General features: G+C 36.9%; 1 protein-coding gene across 1 annotated transcript; it reads left to right on the top strand.

The window, feature by feature from the left end:
• Positions 1-2364: 2364 nt before the first annotated feature.
• On the top strand, positions 2365-27597 carry CXXC4 (CXXC finger protein 4). The gene is made up of 3 exons (XM_049709498.1): positions 2365-2872; positions 5308-6647; positions 24563-27597. Exons 2-3 carry the CDS (start codon positions 5565-5567, stop codon positions 24605-24607), a joined length of 1128 nt encoding a protein of 375 aa, XP_049565455.1. The 5' UTR covers positions 2365-2872; positions 5308-5564; the 3' UTR covers positions 24608-27597.

The raw sequence follows: 27597 nt of genomic DNA, 5'->3' as shown, positions 1-27597 counted from the left end.
ATTAATTAATTGTTGATAGTAAGACTAGAGTAGAGGTTATAAGCATAAAGTTTTGGAGATGCTGGATTGGGTACAAACTTCAGCCCTATTACATACTAACTTTTTGACCCATCTAAGTTATCTGATATCTATGGACCTATTATTTCCAGTGGAAATAATACTAACTACTTCATAGGGTTATTTCAAGGACAAAATAAACTACCTGCAAATTACTTACTACAGTATCTGACACAGATGGGTCATTAATAGTTGCTCTTATTAATCATTAAGACTGAGTGTTCTGAGTTTTCCCTTTATCAACTGGAAAATAAAATTCTTTGGAATTTAGAGCTTATTTTCTCTCATTTGTTTAAAGTTTCATCTTGAAAGTGAGCTTGAAGCATTCTGAAAAGAAAAGCAAGTTTGGCATAAGAAATCATGATATTTTTATTTGATTTTAAAAATTGTTTATTTACAAATTCAAAACCTCTAACATTGGACTACTTCAAATATTTTGCAAAGATGTTTAAGAATCTACCATCTTTCCAGTATAATGAGTGTAGGCGCTCATTAAAAGGTGCCTACATTTTGCTGATAAATTTCTTATGACGTTCAGCTCAAAAAAAAAAAAAAATCCAATAGAAAATTCCTTTCTTTGCTTTCACAAAGCATTGACAAAAGTATAAACATATCTTACCAATGAACTTAAGTAATTATTAACCACCCAGTTTTTTGGCTATAAATGCCAAATAACTGATTTGATTGATTTTATAACCAACTTATTCTATTTTTTTTAATTACAAAACATGCATCTTAATCAATGAGTCACAAAACAATTTGCCCCCTATTTCAATAGTTGCCCACTCTTGGTACAGCACCTGCATTTATGCACACCACGGTTCCTAACATCTTATCAATAATCAGTCCTCCAGAGTTGGCAGAATCTTGATATGGTCAAGGTCGGTCTTTTGAAATTCAAAAACAAAATGATTCAAAATGTCTTTTCAGCATGTTGTTATTATAAAAGAAACAACTCATTATTATACTTTTCTTCCCTCTCTGAAACTATATTATTGTATTATTCTAGAGTACAGTTTTAATTTTAATACAGAACTTTTACTTTGCTTTATAAGACCAATTTAAACAATCTGAATTTTTTTCCTTCCTACTTCTGTAGCTTATTATGAATCGCTGTTTTTTTCTTTAAAATTATCCAAAAGATTCATATTTTTAAATATTTCAGATAACTATGAGCACACTTCATTTCAATAGTAGGATAGCATGTAGCCAGGAATATCTCATTTTCTTTAAGGCAGCAGTGAAGAAATTAATTCATAGCTGCATTTATGAGTGAGTTTTATTTATTTTTGACCTGTGGTAAAAAGATTTATCTTTCAATTATGAAACTATTTTTCCCAAGTGTCAAGAAGTCATACTAGTATAAAATAGATTAATGTAGCTATAAAAGTAGTTTTTGTTTAAGTAAGTTTGTAATTAAAAATAGGGTAGTAAGTTAAAAATCATATTTAATCACTGGAACTACCAGATGGAATAGTAAAAGAATGGGGTTGGGGAAGCGGGTGGAGGAGAGAGAGGAGAGAGATTGAGATTGATTTTGAGATCGGTCAGGCTACACACATCACCAATTTTTTTTTGCATTCTGGCATAATAATATTTAAAAGATCCGGACAAGCAGAACACCAATCCGTTTTCCCTTACTTTAAAGATCTAAATGATCATAATTTTTAAAAGTCTTCCTGGGTACATCAGGAGTATTATTTAAAAGCCATGCGGTAGGGTGTGAAATAAGAGTATTCTTCAAACAAACACGACCTTTTCTGTTTCTTGTACTGCTCTTCTCAACCCAGCCAAAAAACCCAGACAAGTTTATTTACACACACACCCGCACCCGCACACACACACACACACACACACCCCACACGTAGAGAGAGCAGAGAGAGAGAGAGAGAGAGAGAGAGAGAGAGAGGCGGAAACGCCCTCTTTCCATCCCTTCCAAACAATTATCTCCGAGAGCAAAAGAAAATAATCAACAGCCCTCTGTGCTGGGCTGGGCGGCTGAGCCGGAGAGCGGGGCGCCAGGAGGGAGGGCGATCGGCAGGCGAGCCGGGAAACGTGGCTCCTCCGGCGAGGAGAGGATTTGTGAAGGGGAGCGCCGGCCCGCGTGCGCCTCTTGTTCCCCGTGTAATTTGCAGCCAATCATCAGTAGGTGTCCGCGTCGCTGCGTCCTCCTCACCTCGGCGCCGATCACCCCCCCGCCCCCGCCCCCGCCCCCAGCCTCCCACCTCCTCCCTCGCCTTTCTGTCTCTCCCTCCCCTCCCCCCGCAGCCGCACACACGCACACACACAAACAGAGAGAGAGAGAGAGAGAGAGAGAGAGAGAGAAGGGGGGCAGAGGGAGAGAGAAGAGACCGAGAGAGAGAGAGGAGAGGAGAGGGGGAGAGAGAGAGAGAGGAGAGACTCCCCGACTCCCTCCCACCCTCGCACACAGCGACTGGAGACGGACGGAGAGCAACGCGCTGGGAGAGGAGAGACCACCGAGAACAGCCCCGCGCTCTCACACATACACTCACACTCGGCTCTTTCCTCTCCCCCCACCTCCTCCTCCTTCCACCCCCACCACTAACACCATCTCCTCCTCCTTCTCTCTGCAACAAGAAAAAAAAAAGCCATTTACAGGTATTTTTTTTTGATCCGCATATTTATTTATTCCCCCGTCCCCAACAGTTTGTTTACAAGTATTAAAGTTGTAATTGGGAGCTGCCAAGACACATCTGGATTTGTGTTTCTTTGTGTTAGGGGGTGATGTGCAACTAATTAAAGGCAGACTGGCAGCGTCTGCAAATTCTAAGGCTCCCCAAATAAAAAGAGACTGGTAAGTGATTGTTCTTTCTCTTTCTCTGGCTTTTTGCTCTTAAATGTTTGCTGTCCGTTGGGATTGTAAAAGTAGATTATTAATGCTGGACTCCAGCGATAAAAGGCGTCGCTGTATTAATTTATTAATTAATCTGCACCCGCCCCTCCTCCTGAATGTTAAATATGACCTTTGATCTCTATGTCTCTGGTAGACCAGACATACAATATTAGGCATGTACAGTCACATTGTTTAAGGGCAAAACAGGATCATGAAGTATGGATGTCTAATTTAGCTTTGGAATAGGACTATAGTTATTTGTGTGTGTTTTATTTCGTTTTTTAAAGAAAATCCAAACAATAGCTGTGGTTTAGTACCTTTTTCATGCTCCAAGATGCATTGATTAAACAATAATCACCTGGATGCTGGGCACAATCATTTTCTACAGTTTCTGGTGGCATTAAACCTTGAGGAGGGAAGGGGGAGGTGATGGTAATAAGGAAAGCTTCTTTTTGGAGACACCACTCTGATACTTGGAAAAAGGGACATTAAATTATTTCTTTATTTGGAACAAGGTCAAAAGACTAAAATGTTGACATTTTTCCCTCCACTCAGTGTGCTGGTATCTAATGCATGGTTGGCATAACTAGTTTTTACTGAGTAGTAGTTATTATGGTCTTGCAGTTACAATGTGATTCGCAGAAACTGAAGCTATATGCATATTCTTGCTGTGTCTTCCCCCACCCCCTTCCCAGCATCAAGAATATTTAGCCAGGAGCATTTTGGGGGCACCCTTTGTATTGCCTTCAGACCTCTGAAGGGAGCAGTTTTCCCTAATGCGAAACCACAGAGGTGGTTCCTGAATGATTAGGGACTTGCTGTGATTGAAAGATGCCTGCTAGCTTCTAATCCAGCCTGGGGTGAGGTTCCTTATCTTGATTTACTTTGCTTAATAGGGATTTGTTTACATAAACCCCTCTTTTTAGGGCACCTCATCATCAGGTCTTGAAGTTTTTGCACTTGGAGTTTGGGCATAAATGGTTCATTAATCTAATTATAAGCATAATTGCTATAATTGATATCCATTTTGAACTGAATATTTGAGACAGACTACTGGGCCCCCATTTAAAATTCCCTGAACTCCACATTCTAGACCAATATGTGGGCTTCAGAAGATGTCACAAAAAGATATTCTGCCCCCCCCAAAAAATCTGGAAACAAAGAAACTGTTTTTTTAGGTTAATATACACTTTATGTTTTTGCTTTACTTCTCAAAAGGCTGTGATGTACCTCTCCCTCTGTGATAAACAACTAAAATACCTCTTCCTAAGCATAATAATGGCCTGTAAGCAAAGAGATGAATGCAAATACCCAGTTAACATTAAACTTTCCTGTAAAACAGAGCAAAAGAAAAAAAAATCATTTTAATGATTATTTCTTCATGGAACACCTTAAATGATTCCCCCCTACTTTTACTCAATGTAAAAAAATCAGTGACTGTGAGAGATCCTCAAAAAGTCCATGCTTTCTTCTTGTCTTGGGAATAGACTGGAGTCTCCATTAGGAATTATTGGGAATATTCTTACAGAGACTGCAGGCACTTGGTTTAAAACCTTTGACATTTTTCTGTATTATTAAAAAAAATTTTTAATCTAGTCCATCTTTCTTTTCTTTCTTTTAAACAAGTAGAACACCACCCTCTTACCCCCTCCAAGCCCCACCACCAAATGGCTTGTACAATTGAGACCCGTCCTTGGTCCATTGAATTAAGACCCTAACAGAGCCAGCTGTGCTGGGATTCAAACTAATGACCGCAGACACACAAGGACACTGTGGCAGCTGGTAGTTCTTTTCTCCCTGCCTCTTTAGTTCAGATTGTATGTGGGCAGTCTCTTAGCTCTCAGTTGTATTGTGTTTGCTTACAGTTTATACTCGGATGTATTGCAGACTTTCTCAGTACTTCATTTGCTAATTTCCTGTTCATTTTCCTCATAGGGCCATAGCAGTTTTCTACTTTAGAGCATTTGCATGCCCAGGCAGCACTTGTTCATACATTTCAAAATGTTTAAATGCCCTCTGCTTATAGGTAGTATCGCCCTCCCACCCCTGATTTGCATGTCTTTAAGCACTCCAATTGCCCTTTTCCCTCGGCATTTGTCACCCCTGTCTTTCCTCTTTCCCTGGGTATCCTGGCTATTAATACATTTTCTCAGGAGGGTTATAAGAATAGGGGGGAGGAGCCGTGGTGTGCTGTGGGGAGGGAGAGAGCGGGCCTGGGAGCGTGGGGGAAGGATGGGAATGGGGGGGGGGTCACGTCTTGATGATTGTTATGCAAACGACCTGACGAAGAATGTGGGAGCTTTCAGCGTCTGCGGTGGGGTGGTGAGGGAGGCTGTTTATTTATTTGTCCATCTTTTTCCTCGTGCTGCTTGTTGGAATGACTTTCTTTATTTTAGTTGTAACAGTTGGAGGATAATGCAAAGGAAGACGCTGCCTGGGAATTCACCGTCTGTGGAAATGCGCCCCAGAGAGGAATAAAGCAGTCCTCACCTTGCTCTCCCCACCCGGACCCACTTTCCCCTCCCGCCTCGGCCCCCACCCCGGCACCACCATCACCCCCTTCCCTCCCCCCCACCTTCCCCCCTTTCCCACCCAGGTGTCGGACCAGACGGTCCCCACTTCCACCCTGCACCCCTTCTTCCCCCCCTGTACCATGAACACCAATGTCTGCGTGGAGCCCGGGCCGAGCCCGGAGGCCACGGGCTTGCCCAAGGAAAGCCACCTGCCCGAGGGGGCCCTGAACAGCCTTGTGGATTACAACTCGGAGATGGAGCGCTACCGCTCCTTTGCCACCTCCTTCTACAAGACCAACGGGGGCGCCTTCCCGCAGGCGGCCAAGATCGCGCGCATCACCACCCCCATCTTCCCCAGCAGCGCCGCCGCCGCCGCGGCCGCCGCGCGCATCGGCATGTCCCCCTGGAACTGCGACAACGCGGCCACCGCCGCCGCCGCCACCGCCATGCTCTGGGGCAGTGGCGGGGGCGGCGGAGGCGGAGGCGGCGGCGGCGGGGGCGGCGGCGGGGGCGGCGGGGGCAGCAGGAAATCCTCCTCCGCCGCCGCCTCCTCCTCCGCCGCCTCCTCGGCGATCCTCCCCACCGGCGGTGGCGGCGGCGGCGGTGGTGGCGGTGGCGGCGGCGGCGGCGGCGGCGGCGGCGGCGGCGGCGGCGGCGGCAGCAGGACCAGCATGCACCACCGAAACGACTCCCAGAGGCTGGGGAAAGCTGGCTGCCCGCCAGAGCCGTCGTTGCAAATGGCAAATACTAATTTCCTCTCCACCTTATCCCCCGAACACTGCAGACCTTTGGCGGGGGAATGCATGAACAAGCTCAAATGCGGCGCTGCTGAAGCAGAGATAATGAATCTCCCCGAGCGCGTGGGGACTTTTTCCGCTATCCCGGCTTTAGGGGGCATCTCATTACCTCCAGGGGTCATCGTCATGACAGCCCTTCACTCCCCCGCAGCAGCCTCAGCAGCCGTCACAGACAGTGCGTTTCAAATTGCCAATCTGGCAGACTGCCCGCAGAATCATTCCTCCTCCTCTTCGTCCTCCTCGGGGGGAGCTGGCGGAGCCAACCCGGCCAAGAAGAAGAGGAAAAGGTGTGGGGTCTGCGTGCCCTGCAAGAGGCTCATCAACTGTGGCGTCTGCAGCAGTTGCAGGAACCGCAAAACGGGACACCAGATCTGCAAATTTAGAAAATGTGAAGAGCTAAAGAAAAAACCTGGCACTTCGCTAGAGGTCAGAGGAGATGATTTCTTGTTTCCCAGTCTCCCCCCCTCCCTCCTCCCTCCCCTGTCCTCTCCCCTTCAGGGCTTCGTGTCTGGCTTCAAGATGCAGTACCCCTTTCCTGAAGCTTCATTCAGGTTGTAAGATACAGTTGTAGGTGGTTTGCGGAGGTCATGGCCTCTCCGCCACCCTCCCCAGCTGCACTTCGCCTGGAACCGCCCTCCATATGGGGAGGGCGCCCCTCCTTTTTAGCTCCGGGAGGAAAACTAATGTAATTGGTTTGAAAAATCAGAAGTTTCACATTCAATATGGTCAGAAATTTCCCTTGGTGGTTCAAAATGACCCCTCCCCCCTTATTATTTTTAAAAGCATCTCTGCCCAAAGGGTGGGACACATCACATTCTATATACTTTTATTGGGCGAGACTTATTAGTGGCCCAGTTGTAAAAGTGAGGACACAGTTTGTGGCACACAAGCCTACATTCCCATTAACACACACACACACACACACACACACACACACACACACACAGACTAATCATTGAAACGGAAATACATTAATTCAAAAGGGGATTTTCTACCCTCTTCTAGGATAATTTTTCTCCTTACCATGACAAAATGTTTGTTTCCTCATTTTATTTTCTGCATACTTGGTATTTTTCCGGAAAGTGGATATAGTATAGAAAGCTGAACACCATTTGCAGTTTTTAAGGAGAGATGACTTAGAATAGATACAATTTGTAGCAGGTGATGGTAATTTTATTTAAGACTGTCTTACATAGCTTAGAAACAAATGATTCCTAAAACTCAGTTACAAAAAATATAAATTTGGGGTTCTGCATTTAGCAGATTAACCATTTTGTAGTCACAAAATTGTTCTATACACCAAGCACTGTTTTGTTGGACACCCTATTTGGTCAATAATAGTTTCTTTTTCCTATATGCCCTTAAAACAGACAACGTACAGATTATCACTAAATTACTTGTTAAATTAGGCTTTTAATTATGTTAAATACAAAGATTGATGTGTTTGGTGGAAATTTCATATGGTGACCTGATCAAAACAAAAGGGGAAAAAAATGGAAAATCAGAGGTAAATGGGTTTGGTGGTATATTTAGTAAAGAAATATGAACAGGTAATCATATTTAGCCTCTTGATATAATTTACAGAGTAGATGGCTAAGTGTTCATATATAGGTGGTGGATGTAGCATTAGGGAATATTCAATGGGCTGGATTGTAGGCTGAGAGCGGTTCTCACAAGTTATCATCAGAGGGAAATCTGCACATTCTTTTAAAAAATTGTGAACGTGGCTTAAAGGAGTTTTCTCCAAGAAGGACTGGTCTTTAAAAGGAGAAGGGAAAAGAGTTAAAGATCTTTGCATGTTTGAACACAAGTAAGATACAGTTTGTTTTTTTTAAGTTGTATTAATATAAGTCAAAGCAAATAGCACTTTGGAATTCCCTCAAAATCAATTTATATTGATATCATTATTGATTATGATCAATTCCATCAAAATATTGCATTGATTCCTCTTTATAAAAGAACCCATCTCTGTTGAAAGTTTGACTTTACTCCAGGGTGGTTTATTACATTTCCTTTGGCAACTCTGCTTACGCAAAGATAACAGCAATTATAAAGGCGTAGGTCCATGTGTTTTCTTAGGTGGCAAAAATTAGTTTTTAGCTTTGAATGATCTTCTCTGGATTAATATAACTTCTCTAGGTCTCTAAGGCCCATAGGCAGTTAAAATTCAGTTCATACTAAAGCCTCCTGTTATTGCCCAGTTGATAGCACTACATAGCTTTTTTTTTTTTTTTTTCTCTCAAACTATAGTATCTAGGATTATAAAATCTAGAATTATAGATTTGGTGTTGCTAAGTGGCCTTCAACTTTTGCTAGACTCATGCACTGCCTTCATCCCAATTTAGGGTATGTAGTAGATAGGACCACTGAATAATTCTCATTTATTTAGTAAGTAACCTCTCTGAACGAGTTTAATGTGAGTACCAAGAGGTTTTCTGCACAAGTTTCTATGCTGATTTATTAGTCTAAACAAATTTCATAAGTTTCCTTTTTTCTTCCTTTTGATAGTTTTCCCACAAACTTATCATGATCCTTAAGTTTCTTAGGCTTTTTGATCACAAAATTCCATAGTATTACTTTTTCTTCTCTTTTAAAATTCTGTTGATCTTCAGAAACTGGGGTGTGGATGGGAGGGGAAACACATTTCTCTCTTTGTAGAGCTCTCTGAAGATGTTCTCCTAGCTATACACCCCTTCCTACCAGAGAATTGTTCTTGGTTCAAAGCTAAGATTCTTAATGGAATGCAATTTGGCAGAAAGAAAGAAAAAGTTTTGTTTTTTTAAAAAGTTTAATTGGCTAACATTCTAACTAGGTCATTTTAAAGCGGCAAAGGCAGCATGATTGCCTTAAGCACATGTGTAACCACACAGTTATCGTTGTAGGAAACCAGCTGGATGCATGTCAGAGTGACAGGGTTTACATGACTGAACCAAAGCTGGAGCAGTGGTTGTGGGATGGTGAAAAGTACCCCTGCTGACCTGCTTCCCTCTCTAATTTGGTTTCTGTAACTTATCATCATCTGTGGAGATGTTTTAGATGTCAGGTAGACTCCCTGGCTAAGGATAGTGATTTGGGGATTCATTATGGATATCACCTGTAGATTTCAGGTGTAAGTTCAGTAGCGAATATTTGTTGACTTTAAATTATGGACACCAATTAATATCTGGATCATAGTCATCACTACTATTCTTATTTATCACTTCAAGCCCCATGTGCTCTTCTTTCCCTTTGACTTATTCTCATGCCAAATACTGGAGGCGTAATCAGATTCTCAGGGTAAGGAAACTGAAATTAAGACAGATTCACATAGATGTGTTGGGATTCTTGCCCACATTTTTTAAAGCCTCCCCTCTGGCATTCCTTTTAAAACTGCTTTACTTATTTCCACGTTTTCCTGCTTAGCCTCATGTTAAGAGCATCTTAATTCCTTAAAAATATATTAATAAAATCACCCCTTTATAGTATTCCATATGATAACAATGCACATAAAACAAACTTAGTTTTCCTATGATACTGTGCACTGTATAGTTGCATATAAGACTATTCATTTAGTCAATTACTCTACTAAAAAAATGATCACTGATTATTCAAAGCAGTCATTACAAATTCTGTATGCCCCTGTGCAACAAAACTTATCTTAAAAACTTGTATCCTCAATGATCAATATTAAGTTCCCATATATTTTAAGAAATGTGATTACATAGTATGATAATACATTATATGACAGACCTTTGTCTCACACAAAGGTAATCTCATACAAAGGGAATCCTGTAGTTTTTCTATTCACAGCAGTTACATTTCTGATACTAAGATCTAACTTTTTTTAAATCTCCCAACCTGATATGACTCAAGGGAGAAAATTGTCCCGTGGGTAACCCCAGCCTCGTAGTCCCTGAACATTGTTCAGGTGACATGATTGATCTCTGTGGGACAGCATTAGAGACCACACAGATCTGGTTTCTCTCCCATTAGCTGATTTATGGAATTACATTAGTAAGCAGTGCCTCGGGAGACTTCCCTGCCCCCGCTCTTGGCTCTCTGCTGAGCGTACACACCGCTGCCACCCAGGCTTTCTGTGAGCTAGAGGCAGGAGTTGGAAGAACATTAGAGTGAAGAGACTGAGAAACTGGAAAGTCAGGAAAAAGGATAATCTCATCTTCTTTCTTTTCTTTTCTCTCTTTTAAAAATTTATCTGCTGAATGAACGGGCCCCAAATAATTCTCCGCAAGTTAGGTTGAGGTCCTAAGAGGTCTCGTGGAAAGCATCCAGATATTACCCCACTCTTGGTAACTGGATTTCGAAGAGTGTTCTAAGGGAGGAGGGACACATTTCCTATATACGACAAGTTCTAAGAGCTTCAACCACACAAATGGCAATTGTAAAATTCTGGACAGAGCATTGTCTGCGATTTTTGCAGGAAGGTGGCACCTGCTTCCCCACCTTTTCATTTGTAGACCACACATGAAATAGGTGTGTCACTCAAACTCAGACTCTGTATGGTTAAATAACGAAACCGGTCAACAATTGAACATGTCATATAAGATTTGGAAGTTTGTGACAAAAAAAACCTACAGGTAAAATACAAATGTTTCGTATCTTAAACTGCAACATACAACAGTTTGTCATTTTATATCATAGTTCAAAAATGGGTTTTCAGTTTCAAGAATCAAAAACATCCCAGTATAAAAATACACATTTTTGTTTTAATCAAAAGGAAAGAGGAAACTTTTCAAGAAATTCAAACCAAATGATAGTAGATTAACACTAGAATGTAATATAGAAATAACATAGGGAAAAGAGTCTGAATTTCATAAATGCTAAGGAAAAAAGCTCAGAAAAGTTCAGCTTTGACTAAAGGCAGAAAGTAGATTTGTTGCCAAGACATCAAAGTGTAATGCAAGTCCAGTGAGATTCTTTCCATCACTAGATTTACTACAAGTTAGTCAAAGTTGTTTTTAAAAGAACCACACATTTTAAAATAATTCCTAAATGAAAATCATACCCCTTCTCATCCAAACATCATGCAAATTCTAACCAATCTTTTGGATGGCAATTAGGAATAGTAGAATAAAAGCAGTTAAAAGCATTTGTAAATTATCCTATAAGAATGTTTGTTTGAAGTTCAGCCATCATTAAACAAAATAAAAATAAATAATCAAAAAGCCAATAACAAACTTTAGACTTTAATCATATAAAAGTATTTGGATATTTTAAGTGAGAATGGAAAGTATATCTAGTGATGAAGGAAAGAAAAGTTACTTGATTTTTAAACTTTTTAATGAATTGATTACTGAAGCATTGCTGCATATTTTGGTTAGTTTTAGTCAACTGTTCTCCTGGGTGAATAATTAAGAATTTTGCACAGTGCAGACTTACAGATTGACAAATACAGGACAATCTAGTAAAATAGTCTGTAAGACTAAAAACTGAAAGGCGTGTAAAACGACATGGGCATTTCATCCATATTTGTTCCAGAGTACAAGGTTGGAGACTGAAGAACTATGTCAGGGTGATCCTGGAGACACTGGTAGAATATTCCCTCTGGATATAAACGTAAACCAAAAAACTACTGGAGTGTTCCCCAGGAACAGGTTGAAGTGTATCTTAAAAAAAAACTCATCTGAAGTAGTTGGTGCTCTTAGAACTTACTGTTCAATCTCAATTGGTCAGATTGAATATGTAGTTTACTTTTACCAGAAAACAATTCACTTTTTAATTTTGCTTTGGAAAAATGTAACAAAGTGTCCTACTATCCAATAAGTTTCACAAGCCTGGATATGCTTCAGTCTCTTACATTTATTTTTATTCATATTTTACAAATATTAAAAATGAGCTCATTCATCATATAAAAATATCTACTTAAATTAGTAGGTTAAATTCAAGATTTATTGAAAGGCCCATGTAAATATGCAAGTTGGAGAAAGGACTACTTCTCTTTCAGTTTTCCTCTTTATTTTATTTTATTTTTTATTTTTTTATATTTTTATTTTTTTGCGGTACGCGGGCCTCTCACTGTTGTGTCCTCTCCCACTGCGGAGCACAGGCTCTGGACGCACAGGCTCAGCGGCCATGGCTCACGGGCCCAGCCGCTCCGCGGCATGTGGGATCTTCCCGGACCGGGGCATGAACCGGTCTTCCCTGCATCGGCAGGCGGACTCTCAACCACTGTGCCACCAGGGAAGCCCTTCCTCTTATTTTTGGATTAGTTTTTTAAAAGCGAAAATGAGCCCAAAATAATGGTAAAATCTTTCACCTTTATAAGTGTGATTTTTCAGTCACCAATTAGAGCGTCAGATGATCTTGGCTGGGGAAGTAGAGCACTCTAGATAATATCATTTTTTTTTTTTTTTTTAACAAAAACCTGTTTTCAAGACAGTACTTTCTTTGGTGGGATCAGTGTAAATTTTGAGGATTTTGTGCATGCATAATTGTATTCCTTCATTTGTGCTGCAATGCTTCTGCTCATTCTTAACATTTTCATCTAGCATTTATGCTATTATCCTTAGTAGTTTCAAAATATTGAGGGAGGGACACACAGGTGGTTTTATCCTTCAGTCATATCTTGTTCCATCACATGCAAACACCTGTCCTGAAATTGAATTATTCTGCAGGGTAATCGAAAAGTCTCCCTCTATTCAGCATCACATGTTTTCTGTTGTTTATTGAGTTATGTTGCAGCATACTTCAGATGCGACAGACATTTAATAATGTTGAAGACTTAGCTCTGCAGGGGCTAAAAGGATCCCAGCAGGCTTGTTAACTTCTACTCTAAAACATTATGAGAAATATTTTTTTCTCTGTGAAACTTCAAGGCTTTCTCTTAATTTATTTCAAGAGCATAAGAATCCATAGCCAGGTATGAGAGCGAACCTGTGAAATTTTTTTGTTTTTCTATTTTTTTGATCTTTAACCTATCGATGTCACGTTACATTTCTTACTCAGAAGACAGTGGCAAAGCAAACAACTGCTTTTCCAAAGAACTAATAGCTAAAGATGCATTTCTTTGGCTGATATAAAACCAAATATAAATTATATTTAGAAAAAACAAACTACTAGTTTCTTGGCTTTTCACTTATTTTATAATTAAAAATAATATTTGGGCCCTTGTGGCTACATTTAGGTGATAGATTGTGGGAAGAGCCACTAGTTTCAAGTAACTTACCAGTTGAACAATATTAGCTCCATCAGCATTACTTCTCTGAACTTTATTTCCTCAACTGTGAAATGGACATAGTAATACCAACCTTCACTACAACTTTTAATATTGTGTGTAGGTTCATGTTCTTTGTATACTGAAAGATGCTATACGATTTCTCGTTCCTAATTTAAAGTCATCAATAAAAAGTAGAGGAGAAGGCAATTACATTTACAGATAATTCAGTATACCAACAAGTTACTTATAGTTATCAGAAATTAAAGCCCATGTAGACTATTTTGTGGCTTTGAGTTTTCTGAATATTTGTCTTAATCATCCAGTTCACCAAAGATCTGGCATGATTTCTCTTGGAAAGAGATAAACCTGATAAACAAATCCTCCTTCCTCACCAAAGGCACACCACTACCATAAATTTCTGTATCTTTTAATAGATTTTGTGTGTGTGTGTGTGCATTTCAACTCAATACCTTTTTTTGGCTACTATTTCCTTTATTTGGACAGACACAGGAGTTGTTCTAAATGTGCATTTGTGAGTTTAAGAAAATCATTGTAAGAAATGGTTAAATGCTTGTCACAGATTCTGGTTGGAGAACATATTTACAAACACTGGAAAATTGTAGAGTTACTCTTGTTTTCGAAGACGGGGTGTGTGTGTGTGTGTGAGTGAGTGTGTAGGAAGTTAAACAGGTAGATACACATTTTGAGATTAAAAAGTGAAGTGACTATGCAGAGCTTTTTCTTTTTAATAAGAAGAGAGTATTTATGAAATGAAGAACGTTAGTGAGCAATAATAGAAAATGCTGTTGGTTTTCTGGGAGAAAATAGTGATAAGCCCTAAAAGATTTGGAATACTAACCAAGAAAGCTTTAAAAATGAAGGAGAAAGAGATATTCAAGCCAGGGTGCAATGCAGTATCTAGAAGAAGTTCTGTCAGGATAGGGTATGGAAGTCTGCTTTGCTGACTATAACTGCTGAAGCAGTTATAGAAGTTTTGCAGAGAATGGAAACAATAAAGGGGGGAGATAATGTTTTCATGCTTGACTCAATACATTTGGTTAGGGAGTCAGAGCTGAGTCTAAAGTTCAGTGGAGTGGCCGCTGAATTAGAGACAAGGAAAAACAGATTGTGTTTTAGCTGATGTTATTATGTTTACTTATGCCTTTGAAACATTTGGTAGAATAACTCCCGAGTGTAACTGAATACTTCCAAGATGGGTGGAAGATGGGATTCCATTTAGGTGTCATATTCATCTAAACTCATATTTCAGAGGACGTTCTGGAGCAAGTGAAGAAAAGTGTCAAACTATGGGGGAAACTGTGGTGAAAGTGCTGCTTCTTGCTCAAGGACTTAAAAAAAACCTCTGGATGATTGATAGTATCAAAAGGATAGAGATCAAGTAGGATGAGAGAAGAAAGGGATAAATGTTTATAGAGCAGGAAGAGTCATGGGCATTTCTGTGTATTTCAGCAAATCTGGCAAATTCTGGAGAAGATGTATTTTCTTTAAAACTTTACAGAGTGAAAAGAGATGAAATAAATTTTTAAAAGAATAATAGACTATATAGATTTAATTGGAAATGATGATTATGAGTGATGGTGAATCAGTGGCAGAAAAATAACTGTGCTGGGCAAAGACTTCTCTATGGGAAATGTTTGTAGGTTAAATGAGATCAGGGATGGTTTTAATGGAGTCGAGAATAAGGAAAAGAGATAAAATTCTCAGTTGTATGTAGATGAATGCAAAGTGAGATGTGGCATCTTCTCAGAAACAGTGTGCTCTAATTGTCAGTCATGAAAAACAAAATAGAGAACACTAGCCTTTAAAATGCCAAAGGATATACATATTGGTTCTTCTACGTAAGGCTGCTATCCATAGAGTTAAATGCGTTATGAAGTGGAGTGGTTTTGGATTTTCCTCATGTGATGCTTTTCACATGTACATGTTATTTGTATGGTGTGAAGCTGTGTTTTGCAAACTGCAGGTGACAACACATTAGTGGTCCATGAAAACCAGTGTGTTGGCTTATCGCCAGGATTTTTAGAACATAGAATAGAACGGAATGGAGCAGAAAATATATGTGTATCACATGTAGTAAGAGTACATATTGTTAAACTTTTGTTTCAGTTATGTATGTACACATAAATGTATGTGTATGCATGTACTAGGCTGCTATGTAGAATGTATTTCCAACTGTTGATTGCAGTCAAAAAAGCTTGAAAAACACTAGTTTAGTGACAGCCACAACACTATTGAACAAATCTGTAGTGAGGAAAGAAATTACATTTGTAAATGGAACAATGTTACCAAGATAAAGAGTAAAATGTAAATGTGTTTCTATAAGCAGTGTGTCTTTACTTCTCCTAGGCAGGTCTGTACCTATAAGGTATATTCATGAATTCATGGTATATACTAAACACATGGTAAACCCTTGATAAATTCAATTCAATTCAACATATCTTTAGGTAGGAACTGTTATTTTCTGAGATTTGTAGTAAGTGCTGTGTATACACACACATACACATACACACATCTTCGCTTAAGGAACTCAAACTTTTCTTTATTCCTAACTGCCTTTTTAAAATACCTATGCCATTCCCTAATTCTACATCTTAATCTTTCATCCAAGATAATTAGCTCCCTACTTACATTCTTAATTCTCAGCCCCCCAAAATGGACGCATTTCAAGTGATATAATTGTAACTTTAGAAAACTCTGAAAGCAATCTCACACCTATTTAAAAGCCTTGGGATTCCTTAATTCATCCTTGGCCTAGTTGTTCCCAGATCTAGATAAGAAACACATACTGCTATCTGTGATTTCTACTTGGCTACCTCATGTGGTTATGTTGTGTAGTATTAAGTTTTCTATTAGTACTCCAGAATTTTTCAAGGAATAAGAAAAGAAAAAAGAATTCTTGCCTTGAACATACTGAGAATCTACAGTATGACTTGTTATATCAAGCATATTTTACAGAGTACTGGAAACCCTTGTATGACCTGAATAAGAGAAAGAGCTATATTGAAAGAAAGAAATAAAGGAAGGAAGAAAAGAAGAAAGGGAGGGAGGGAGAGAGGGAAGACAGGCAGACTGTAGTGTTATAGATTAAAGAGAAATGAGAAAGGAGCATGTTGGCAGAAAGAATTGTCATGTTCAAGGTCATCTTTTTGAGTCTGGTTTAAATAAGAAATTAGTAGAAATGGTTAATGCCTCAAATTTTATTTGAAAGATGCCATGAGTCTGGGTTTAGATTCACTAGAACCACTCAGCAGTTTTTCTTTTCATTTACCATAGTGGATAAAATAGTTTCATGTAAACTAACTAGATTTTTTTTCCTCCTAATTTCTCTTTAAGAGTAATTTGCTCAAGTCTGTAATTAGAAACATAGAAATGCCAAGATGGGAAAACTGATGCTAAAAATTGATGATGGTGTTTAGGGAGATAGAGGCCATCAGCATCTATAAACAACTAACTGTTCAAAAATATCAGTGTAATTTTTAAGGGGTTATACAGAGAATTTCCTGGAAAATACAGAATTGCACATATAGAAAAGAGTCCAGAAAAATGATGAAAAGAATATTAATCACTACAGCTTATAAATCCTGTGCCTGAAAAAGGTTAGGCTTATTGATTTACTCTACTAGTTAGTTAACTATGCGATTGTGACTCTGTTTGCATGAAGATGGAGTACATGATACACATAGAAAAAGAAGTAGTACATGGAAATTCCCTGAGGAGAAATTTGACTCTTAAATTAAGGACTTGCTCTAGAACAAGATATGGTGATACCATGTTAATGTAGACTGCTTCAGAGTGTATGCCCTCTTAATGAGGGAGATTAACCAATATACATTTCTAAAGAGCCAAGTAACATGTAATAACTTGATTAAATTAAAATTGTTAACTATATACCTTTTAATTTTATTATTTAAACAGAAAATTAAGGGAAGAAACCAAGAAGTCAGCATGACTGTGAATTTAAACAGTCAGTGTAATGGCAATTGCGGTTATTAAAAAGTTTTTTTTTTTTAAAGAAATACTCCAAGCAACATGTGATTCTCAGAAGTATAGTTTTAATCAAGTACATTATTTTGCTGATAATATCTAATGACTGTGAAATGTTTGGAATTTTCTCTAAATTCCTCCAAGCAATTAATGGACATAAAACATGCTTTGGTTTCTAGGCTGGGTCTATCTCAGTGGTTGGCTTTTTGTCATAGAAGATACTGAACCAAATGAAGTTCAGTGACTACATTCAAAATATTATAGAACTTAGCCCAAGAGGAATTTTCTATTAAACTTATTTTCACTTTTTATGTAATATAGAAAAAAATATTTCTCAAATTCCCACATCTCTAATAATCAAAAAGAAGCACCATAATTTGAATTTCTTATAGAGATTAGGTGTAACTATTGTATTGTATTTGAATAGAAGTTAGAGGCTGTCCAAATCATGGCTTTGATGGTTTTAAAAAGCACCTCAAAAAAAAAAATAAAATCACCTCAAGTTTTTTAACTGACCTCCCATTTCTTCACATTTTATGTGAATATTTCTTCTCTTCAATAAAAGGTGACAGTTCACTGTCTGCTTAAAAAAAATAACCAAAATTTACAAAAATTGTCCAACAACTTGGTCATGAAAAGAATGCTGGTGGTGTTTTCAATAGCTAATTAGTAATGATCTCACCTAAAGGTATTGTTGTAGTCAACAGGAATCAGTAGAGTGACTTTGAGGGGAGATAGAATTATTTAACTTGTGTCTGCCATATATATATATATGAATTCATACATTCATATATATGTATGTCTATTCAGATTCATTATCATATAACCATATATTTTTCATAAAGATTTAAACATATTGGCATATATAAATAAAATTAACTCTAGATATTTTAATCATTCTTGACAGTATTGATTTTATTAACCTGATTTTTGCTTTTTTAATATCAATTTTACTTTTAATTTCCTTTCACACTTCCTCTTATACATAGATTAAAAATAATATATAAAATATTTTTTCAAAAGCATCTTTTAAATTTATGGATTGTTGAAAATTTTTTCTCTTTCTGCTTATCCTGGTACCATCCCTATTATAGTTTATTTTTATAAATCCAGGAATATTTTAATCACTAAGCTACCCATGTGTAACACAATAAATTTGCTTATTGTTGGAAGGATGTGGTTTGAAGTGTTTTTACCAAAAGCAATTGAAATATAATCCTATATAGCATTAATCAAGACACTTGCCTAAATCAAGTAGTTACATTAGATACTGAGGCCAAAAGTGGGTGCCTTTTTTGGCCACTTCTGGGCCAGTGGGAATTTTGGTGTCAAACTGTTACTTCTCTTCCTACCAACCCACTCCTTCCCCATATACACACACACCCACCTTTGGACAGTTGTTTTCCTTACTGGCTCTACCACCATATTGACTTGATTTAGCACCTTTCCAACATAGTATATAATCTCATCTTTCCATTTACAAAAGTTAGCTAAGTTTAAAGTCATGCCGTCACAGTGGTGATGGGGAGGGTGGTGGTGTTCTAATAGGAGGGGGGAAGAGGAAGAGCCCTCATATTTGCAAGGCAGAAGAAGTAGCAGGAGCAATAGCCCACAGGGAATCAATCCTAATGAAAAAGCCATCTCTAGTTCCACCATTAATCAGAGAAATCCTGGCCCCAAATGTCAGTTTGGAAACCAGAAAAGTGGAATGCTCCTTATAATCATATTTAAGACCTCCAAAAATGTGGGTCATAAAAGTTATGCAGTTACTTATTTGGTGCTTTCTCCCTTTTAAAGAGGGGTCTAATATTCCCATTAGTGGTATTTGATAGGTGTTTTTAGTTTACATCTGGATCATGGCCAAAATAAGGTGTGAGTATACCAAAGACTTGTACAGTTATATGATGAATGAATCTGAATTATGAGAAAAATTAATCTGGTAGACAGCACATATATGATACATGTAAATTACAACAGGACAGAATGAGAAAGTAAGTTAGGTATACTTTGAAAAGGGGAAACTGTGTATACTTATATTAATCCATATATTTTAAAATATTGGAATTGTTAAAATATAAAGTTATTTTTTATTATAATAACAGTAAATTATTGGGCTGTGAGTTTATCATTTATCATAAATTAATTGTTCTCTCAAACTTACTGAACTATGCTATACCTGTGCTTGCTAATAATTCTACTATAGGTATTGGATTATGGTTTTTAAAATATACTATTTGTAAATAGGATATAGAAAAATATTTTTGCCTAAAACATCTTGGGAGTCTCTAACATTTACTAGGTATAATTTTAGACCATAACTACTGATCATCCAAATTTGTAATAATGTGCATGTGTGTGTGTCTTCACATTCACAATATTGTACAGTATATGTAATACAATTTTCCATTTCTCCAATTAGGTTTTGAAATTTTGTTGGTACAAAAATTAAGAACCTATATCACTTGATATTTTAGCATTTTTTGTGAATCAAATCAGAAAAAAAGTAGTTTTTTTTTTAACCATGAGGAATCCTTTTCCTTTTGTTCAGCCACAATACCCCAAAGTTTGAAAGTTTCATATGAAGCCAAAACAAATATAATCAAATGTCTAAAGGCAAACAATGATTCCTGCTATTCTTTTTTTGTCATATTTATTCATGTACTTCCTGTTGCAGAATTTCAGTGATTCATTAAGGTTTTCAAGTTCTAGTGCAAAGAGGTAAATCAAATGCGGTGAGGAGTTCCAATTTCAAGGACTTAGATGCTCAGAAGTCTAAGAAACTTATAGTGGAGATTCTCACAGTGAAAACAAAAGTTTTTATTTGAAATATATGTATTACAAAAGAGTTTATAAGAAGCTGTATTGGCTAACTACAATTCGAAATTGCTTTGCTTTTGGTTGGAAAAAGTATACTTCCCATAATTATATGGGGATCGGAAAATGATTGGTGTTTGTTTCTTTAATTAATAATAAATGGGGAAACAGGAAATTATTTTTTGATTAATCTAAGAATAATGGTACCCCAAAATACTGTATTTTGGGAAGTATTGTATTAGAGCCATCCTGTTTCACAGTAGAATTCTGAAGGCCTATGTGAATCACTGAGACTTTTGGATTAGAAACTACATGAATAAATATTGGAAAGATATAGTTAACTTTAGTTACAGAATTTGCTAATGTCTTAATTATTATCTCAATTTATAACTTTTATGCATTCTGAAGTGAATTTCAGCATCGAGTTGTCTTTTATTTGCTCTTTAAAAACTCATGTCTAGCTTTATTAAAAATGATTAGTTTTGTTTGGTGTCCTGAATACTGCAACATTTTACATATTGTATCTAGCTAGACGTGAATAGCCAATCCCATATAAATTCATATGTAGGAAAGTATAGATACCCAATTTCAGTTTTTAGGAGATGAGTTTTTATTAGGCTTGACATATTTTAAACAAGAGTATGTAGGTGCATGCCCGACCTAAAGATACCACAGTTCACATGACTGCCTACCAAGCACCAAAAGAGAAAGTTATGCTCAAATTCTTAAGGTAGCGGATTTGGAGATGTTTACTGATTTTAGGTCATTTAATTATTTCTTCATTGCAGATTTAATGAAAATCAAGCTGAAATACATTTCTGCCAGAGACATATTGATAATTTTTGTATTCATTTTTTTAAAGAAATAAATGTAAAACGTACTTAGATTTGGATTATGTAATTATTTTATTCAATAATTTGCCTTTTAAAGTTATTTAGGAGGAAAACAGAAGGCATTCCTTTAAACTTGAAGGTCATTCTGGGTCTGGCTCTTGTAGGGGTGAATTCCCTGGAACACCATGCTTTACAGCAGTACCAGGAGAACTGGGGGCTGCAGGTTTCTCCCCAGGCCTCCTGGGAGCAAGGCTGCTGTTTGCCAGTGTTTGCACCGGTGTGAGCGGTGAAGACTGCCTTAAACAATGCTGATCAACTCAATTCTATTCTTTACCTCCCCACCCCCTTCTCTTCCTGGGGAATCTGGCTTCCCTGTCACTCAGGATAACGATTTCCTGCAAGCATCACTGAGATCCAGAAAGTCACTGTAATCTCATCAAGAATGTGATTCCCCAGCTGGGACTCTTGAATTTATATAACCTGAAAGTAGCTGGTTAGGGTGCTTAATCCACCACATTGGTGTGGTGAAGCCCCCCAACCATTTAAAATAGAAGTCCTCTTACAAAGACGACCTCATTAGAGAAGATATGTCCCCAAATTAGGACAGACTTAATTAGAACCCATAATTTAACCCAATGGTTTACATATGAAAACAGTGTTGCTACCCCCATTCTGGCTTAAAAGAATCAATCCAGGCCTTAAGGAAATTTCCAGTGAGCCCAGTGAAAATTGGGCAGGAGATTGGATATACATCTGTTTTGTGTGGCCTGTGGGATGCTGAAGCGTTTTGTTTCTTTTTTTAACCGTGAAATAAAACTTAGAGAATCCTCACTTCAAGTTTCTGGTGAATGCCTTGAAGATTTGTTCCAATTAATGCACCAGTGATTTTCCTAAATTTTCTCACATATTTTAGGTGATTTCCCAACTAATCATTTTTAGGGTTCAACCTCAAAGATCTTAATATAAGGGAGAAATAATTTTTAATAGGTGCATCCCTGCTTACCTTCTCCCTTTCCCTGTAGCAATAAATTGTCTGTATCCTTATTTTTGGAGATACATACTGGTCTCAAAATTGTATACATACTAATATGTACACATCACAGTGCAATTTTGTGACAGGTCATGACAGTAAAGAAAACTAGCTCTCTGCTTTTCTCATATCGGCATTATCTAATTACTATTTAGTGCTAACAAGCATTGAGAAGCGATTATCTTTTTCCTCACAACAATGACCTTTGATCTCGGGTGGCATTTTATAAAGCTTGCTTTTCCTAAATATTGCAGATGAAATTGAGTGGTGGAAAGGGGCACAGGAAGAGCCAAGAATTGGAAGAGAGATTTAAAAATGAAACTAAGACATAAGGAGTTCATCTCATTTAAAAAATGTGCTCCATATATTTCTTCTGTTTATCTTCATAAACATATATGTTTATCAGGATACAAGATATATAAGTATATACTTACAGTCTTATTTCCAGTTGGCATCTGAGAGTAAGTTGGCATCTCTTTGTCACATACTGTACACATAAATGTGAATATATATGGATATATATGCACATGTTTATTTTTCATGTGTGATTCTGCAATGCATGGATATGCTTAGATCTAACTTATCTTGTTAAAAATGACTACATTTATATAAGTATGCATACTTATATAAAATTTATTCTTAGTTGGCATCAAGCAGCAAGGTAGCATCTGGTGTAAACTAAGTTTTCATTTACTGCTTATATATATATGTGTGTGTGTAAAGCACGAATATTAAGATGAATGAATATATTTTCTTATTATTTCATACAGTACTTTTAATAATGATTAAATAAGTGTAATGAGCATATATAATTATATATATCATTTAAAAGTTACTTTTTTAGAAGTAGTAAAGGGGTTTTTCTCACCAACCAAGTCAAATGATGGGGATCCAGGTATGCGTAGTGAACTGGCGAGAAGACAGATTAACCCATGAGGAGTAGGGAATACAATATTAGTAAGTACTATTTTTATGGGAATAATGGAACTTTTTGTTTGTGATTTTAGAAAATATTCACAAGTTTTAATATTTTTTGTATACCTATATGTAAACTTGAATTAGACAGCGTTAGTTTGTTAACACGTTCATTGTGAAATATATCATGTTGACTATGAGCACAGTTTTTTTAAACTTCTATTTAATACAGATAAGCCAAAATGGTTATTTTATTCATTTAAATTTCATTTGACCTCTCAATTAACACAGTTTTATTTTTAGATGACATTGCTACAGTAGGACGGTGTCAACCAAATAAGTCATATATGAGAAAGTAAATAAAAGCTAACCTCAATTATTAAAGAGTGTTTGTAGTAGAATTTTTCATGTATTTTCTGAAAATTCAAGTGCTGTTAACACTGTCTTAAGATGTGTTTACAAGGGATGTGTGTGTGTGTGTGTGTGTGTGTGTGTGTTCTTTTATACCTACTCAGTATTTTGGTAATATTCAACATACCAATTTACATACTTACTAATCTATAGCAGCTGTCTTATAGGCTACACAGGCTTGTTGGACAGGTCTAAGGAAGAAAATCAACTTCTTTTTGCCCTCCGGGAAAATTTACTCTTAGCTTGTTTTTCCTCATGTATCATCAATATGTACTCATGTGATTCTGTTTTATAAAGAAGAGTATGGCATGATGAATGACTGTAACGTTAATATATAAAGGAAAATTTGATAGCTTAACTACTGTTTATCCAACGAAAAACCCCACAGTAACTGTAAGCTTCTCGTTAAAAGGATTGCTCATACATTTAGTGCTGGCTTATTACTCCTTTGGAAAACTATAGTATTTTTCTGGTGCAAAAGTATCATTATGCTCCACTGAGTATCATTGGTTAGTTATAAGTTTGTCTCATATATATGACATTAATTTGTTGCAAATGCAGACATTTTAAAATAGTGGTATATTTTGTCCGTATAGTTCTCATTCCATTATATGTAGGAATGTTTAGCATTAGTAGTTATTAAATATAGACGTAATATTGATGTTATATTTGTTGTCCTGTCGTAAAAGAAATTCTCCAGAATAAAGAAATTACTTCACTGAATTCTGAACATCAGCCTTACATATGTATGTAAGGCTGCATATGTATGTAGCAGATACAGATTTTAAGTATGCTTGCTGGCTCTAGCAAGCGTACTTAAAATGCAGCCTATGTAAGGCTGATGTAAGTATATACTGTATCTGGTCTTCCTACTATTGGCTAATAGTTTGAACCTCCCCCTTTCTTCTGATTGCCATCCATGTTCTAGGCTGTGTGTCCTATATTTTTTAGACCAATATGTTTTAATCATTATATTTAGTAAATTATCATTAAATTCAATATTCTAATTTTTGTAATATTCTAAGATTAAACATTTGTTTTTTATTAAATGTTGAAATATACAAGTCATTATGTTGTGTATAGCTGACTGAAAATATTACTGAAGTGTAAAGGAGAAAAATCTAATTTTATATTGACATAGAAAGAAAGCTTAACTTGTTTTCTTGCTCTTTTTTTATAGAGAACACCTGTTCCCAGCGCTGAAGCATTCCGATGGTTCTTTTAAAGCAGTAGTATATCTTATTTTCAAGGCATTTGGAAGTGAAAGGCAAACTAAATGTCTTGTTTTAAGAAACTGCTTAGTCCACCACTGAAGAAAATATCCAGATATTATTTTCATTTTATGTATAGGGGTTTCTTCAAAAAAAAAAAAAAAAAGGAAAAGAAAAGAAAAAAGACATATAAAAATAATCTGGGAGCTTGGGGAATTGGCCAGTCTATTTACTTTCAATACCCTGATTCTTTCTTTGATGTAATTTAGCTATCCTAGTGAAGTTGTTGTCTATTTTGAAAGTGGCTGTAAAAAATAAGTTTGGGTAAGCCCCTGCTGTAAAATCATGTATCTTTGCAAAGTACATATCTATACTTCATTTTCAAATATATGTGTTTCAGTACTGTAAACTGTACAGATAGCAGCTTGTATTTTGTGTGTTTAGACACAAGGAGACAATCATCTCTGAGCATCTATGGAGATTAACAGTTTGTACACAACAGTCTGGTTCTGCGAGTTAAATCTGGAGCAATAAATTTTAGCTTTAAATATTTTTTGCCAGTTGTTTCTAGGAGCAGCAACAGCAGTGGCATGTTTTGCCATGCATCTTTCCGTAGAGACTTGATGCCAAGTTTTATGAGACTAAAAGATGATGATGCATCCAGCAATTACCTTCAGTTGTATTGTTCTAAGAGGGGAAGATGTTAGGAAAGTTTCAATTAATCTTTTGAGCACTATATTAGAGTAGTGGTTATGCACTTGCATTGCTTACAAACGAGCTGTACAGAAGGGTATACCTCCCAAATCCTTAGTGTAGTTGACTTGTCTCGGGTGGCACTGTAAGGCGGAGTACTCAGAGTAGTTGGAACATGCAGAATCAGTTGTATAATTTTTTTTTCTTTAAACTGTTTTCTAGGATACAGGATAAAGTATCATATCTTAGGGGAGAAATTTATGACTGACTTTATTTTTCCCCAGCCCAACATGGGTGGTATGTATTTTTTTGTTTGTCTGTTTTTTGCTCTTTTTCTTTTTTGGTAGAAAAAAAAATAAACACTTAATAAAATGTACCCAAATGTTTAAATTCCATGTATGATATTAAAAGGGTAGTTTTGTTTTAAAATTTGAATACGTAAAGGCCTCCTGCATGAGGCATGGCTAGGTACATTTTTAAATTCAAAAGAATGAGATACATTCATGAAAGTGAGGCTGTTAAATCGCTTTTTATCTCCCTTTCTCACAGCCTCCTGGTTGCAGTGGTGGCCTTCCCCTAGGCCCTCAGTGGAATGTTCCATTGCTTCCATTCCCATTTTTGTCACTGGATGCTTTCATTCCTGAGAAGGCAGGACCACAGTCTGTGGAATTCCATAAATGCAAACAGCCCCTAAACAAAAGGAGCTAATGCTTCATAGGACCCGTGCTACCTTTTCAGGTAGTGTTTGGTTTTCTTCTGGCAGTCAGGGTTCTTAAGGCTGTCCCATTAGGACAAATGTTTGAGATGACATGATCCCTAAGAGTTTTCTTCCTTTCTTTCTTTCTTTTTTTTTTTTTTCTTCTGCCAGATTAGAAAGACTATTTTCAGCTTCAGGAATAAAACAGAGTTTAGCAAAAACACATGGAGTATCCAAGTTGCCATGTTACTGTAACTTTTGTCCTCTAGTCACTAGCCAGCTATTGTAGCCCGTGACATCCATAAGCCTGCTGAAAAGTTAGCAACGTGGATCATGTGAAGAAAAATAACTTGAGAAGAGAAAGGGTGATGAAAAGGACTGTAAAGTTTTAGAAAAACTAACAGATGAATAATTTTAAAAGGCTAGTTGTAGTTTTGAATGGGAAATAATACGGACAGAGGAGATTTTTTTAAACTCAGAAAGAGCACTTCATCGTTGGGTGTGGAGAAGGCACTTACAAACACCAGTGTGAAAAACAATGTGACTTAACTTGCCTAGGGTCTGAATGCAAGGTCTACAGTTACTGTCAAGTAGCCTTGCTGAAGAAAACTCATTATGTATTACACTTATCCATGTTTAGAGAAGAGAATTATCACAAATTCAAACGTGATGTATATTAATTTTGAGATAGCTTTCTACTTGATGTATATTCCTTTGAAGGTTCTAGTTGGAATTTCTATATCTGCTGTGGGACCAATGAGAGCTGTATGAGTTCTTTCTTGTTCCATTTTTTATTTTATTTGACTTTTTTTTTAACCAATTTGCTAATGAATTACAAGTAAGTGGAAACTTACTTTCACATTTGAATGGTAAGGTTGCCTGGCTTTTTGGAAAATGATGATGGTTATTACAGAATTGAAACAAACTTTTATTCAGGCTGCATTAGGCATACGGTAGCATATAAAGATCTCATAGCAATGTACTGTGAGTCTAAAATACATGCTAATATTGCATGTCTGATGTGTTTTTGTTTGTTTTCTTAAAGAATTAATGAATCTGTATATTGTAAAATGTGATGTTTTTACATGTCAATTCAATTTTTTAATGAAAGAAAATCTGTTGAGTATTGATATGGAGAAGTGCAGCTTTTCCTGAATTCTCTTATGTGTTTTTATTCTTGACATTGTTCTTTTTTAAACCGCCCATTTTTTTATGCTTTTGGTTAAACTGTATTTATATAATGTAGGGTGCATATATGGTTCTCTTTGGTGATGTTGAAAGATATTACTCTTCCAGCCTCCCCTCAGTTATCTCCCCTGTAAGTCAGTGTATCGAGAACTTGTAAAGCATATCATTACAGCCCTGAGGGATTGAAAGATTTACATTTTTCGTGATTCTAAAATACCAATGAAATGTAACTTTTAAAAGTTCCTCACTGTATGTTTCATATTCAGTATCAAGAAAATTCAGAAGATAGCAATCAGACGTAGATCTGATTAAAAATTACATCTTACAAATTACATATCAGATAAGCCAAGTAAAAAAACTATGTACGAGAGGTCAATCTGTGTACACAGGAGTCTTGCCTTCTCTAGGTGTAGATGAGGAGATGCC

Source organism: Orcinus orca, chromosome 4, assembly GCF_937001465.1.
Source record: "Orcinus orca chromosome 4, mOrcOrc1.1, whole genome shotgun sequence".
NCBI lineage: Eukaryota > Metazoa > Chordata > Mammalia > Artiodactyla > Delphinidae > Orcinus > Orcinus orca.
This window is presented reverse-complemented; position numbering and strand designations above follow the sequence as displayed.

What these genes read in the sequence shown, in the direction of transcription:
- CXXC4 (XM_049709498.1), top strand. Translation starts at nt 5,565, where the DNA reads ATGAACACCAATGTCTGCGTGGAGCCCGGGCCGAGCCCGGAGGCCACG. An exon ending in AACCTGGCACTTCGCTAGAG is followed by an intron (nt 6,648 to 24,562) that starts GTCAGAGGAGAT and finishes CTTTTTTTATAG; the next exon opens with AGAACACCTGTTCCCAGCGC.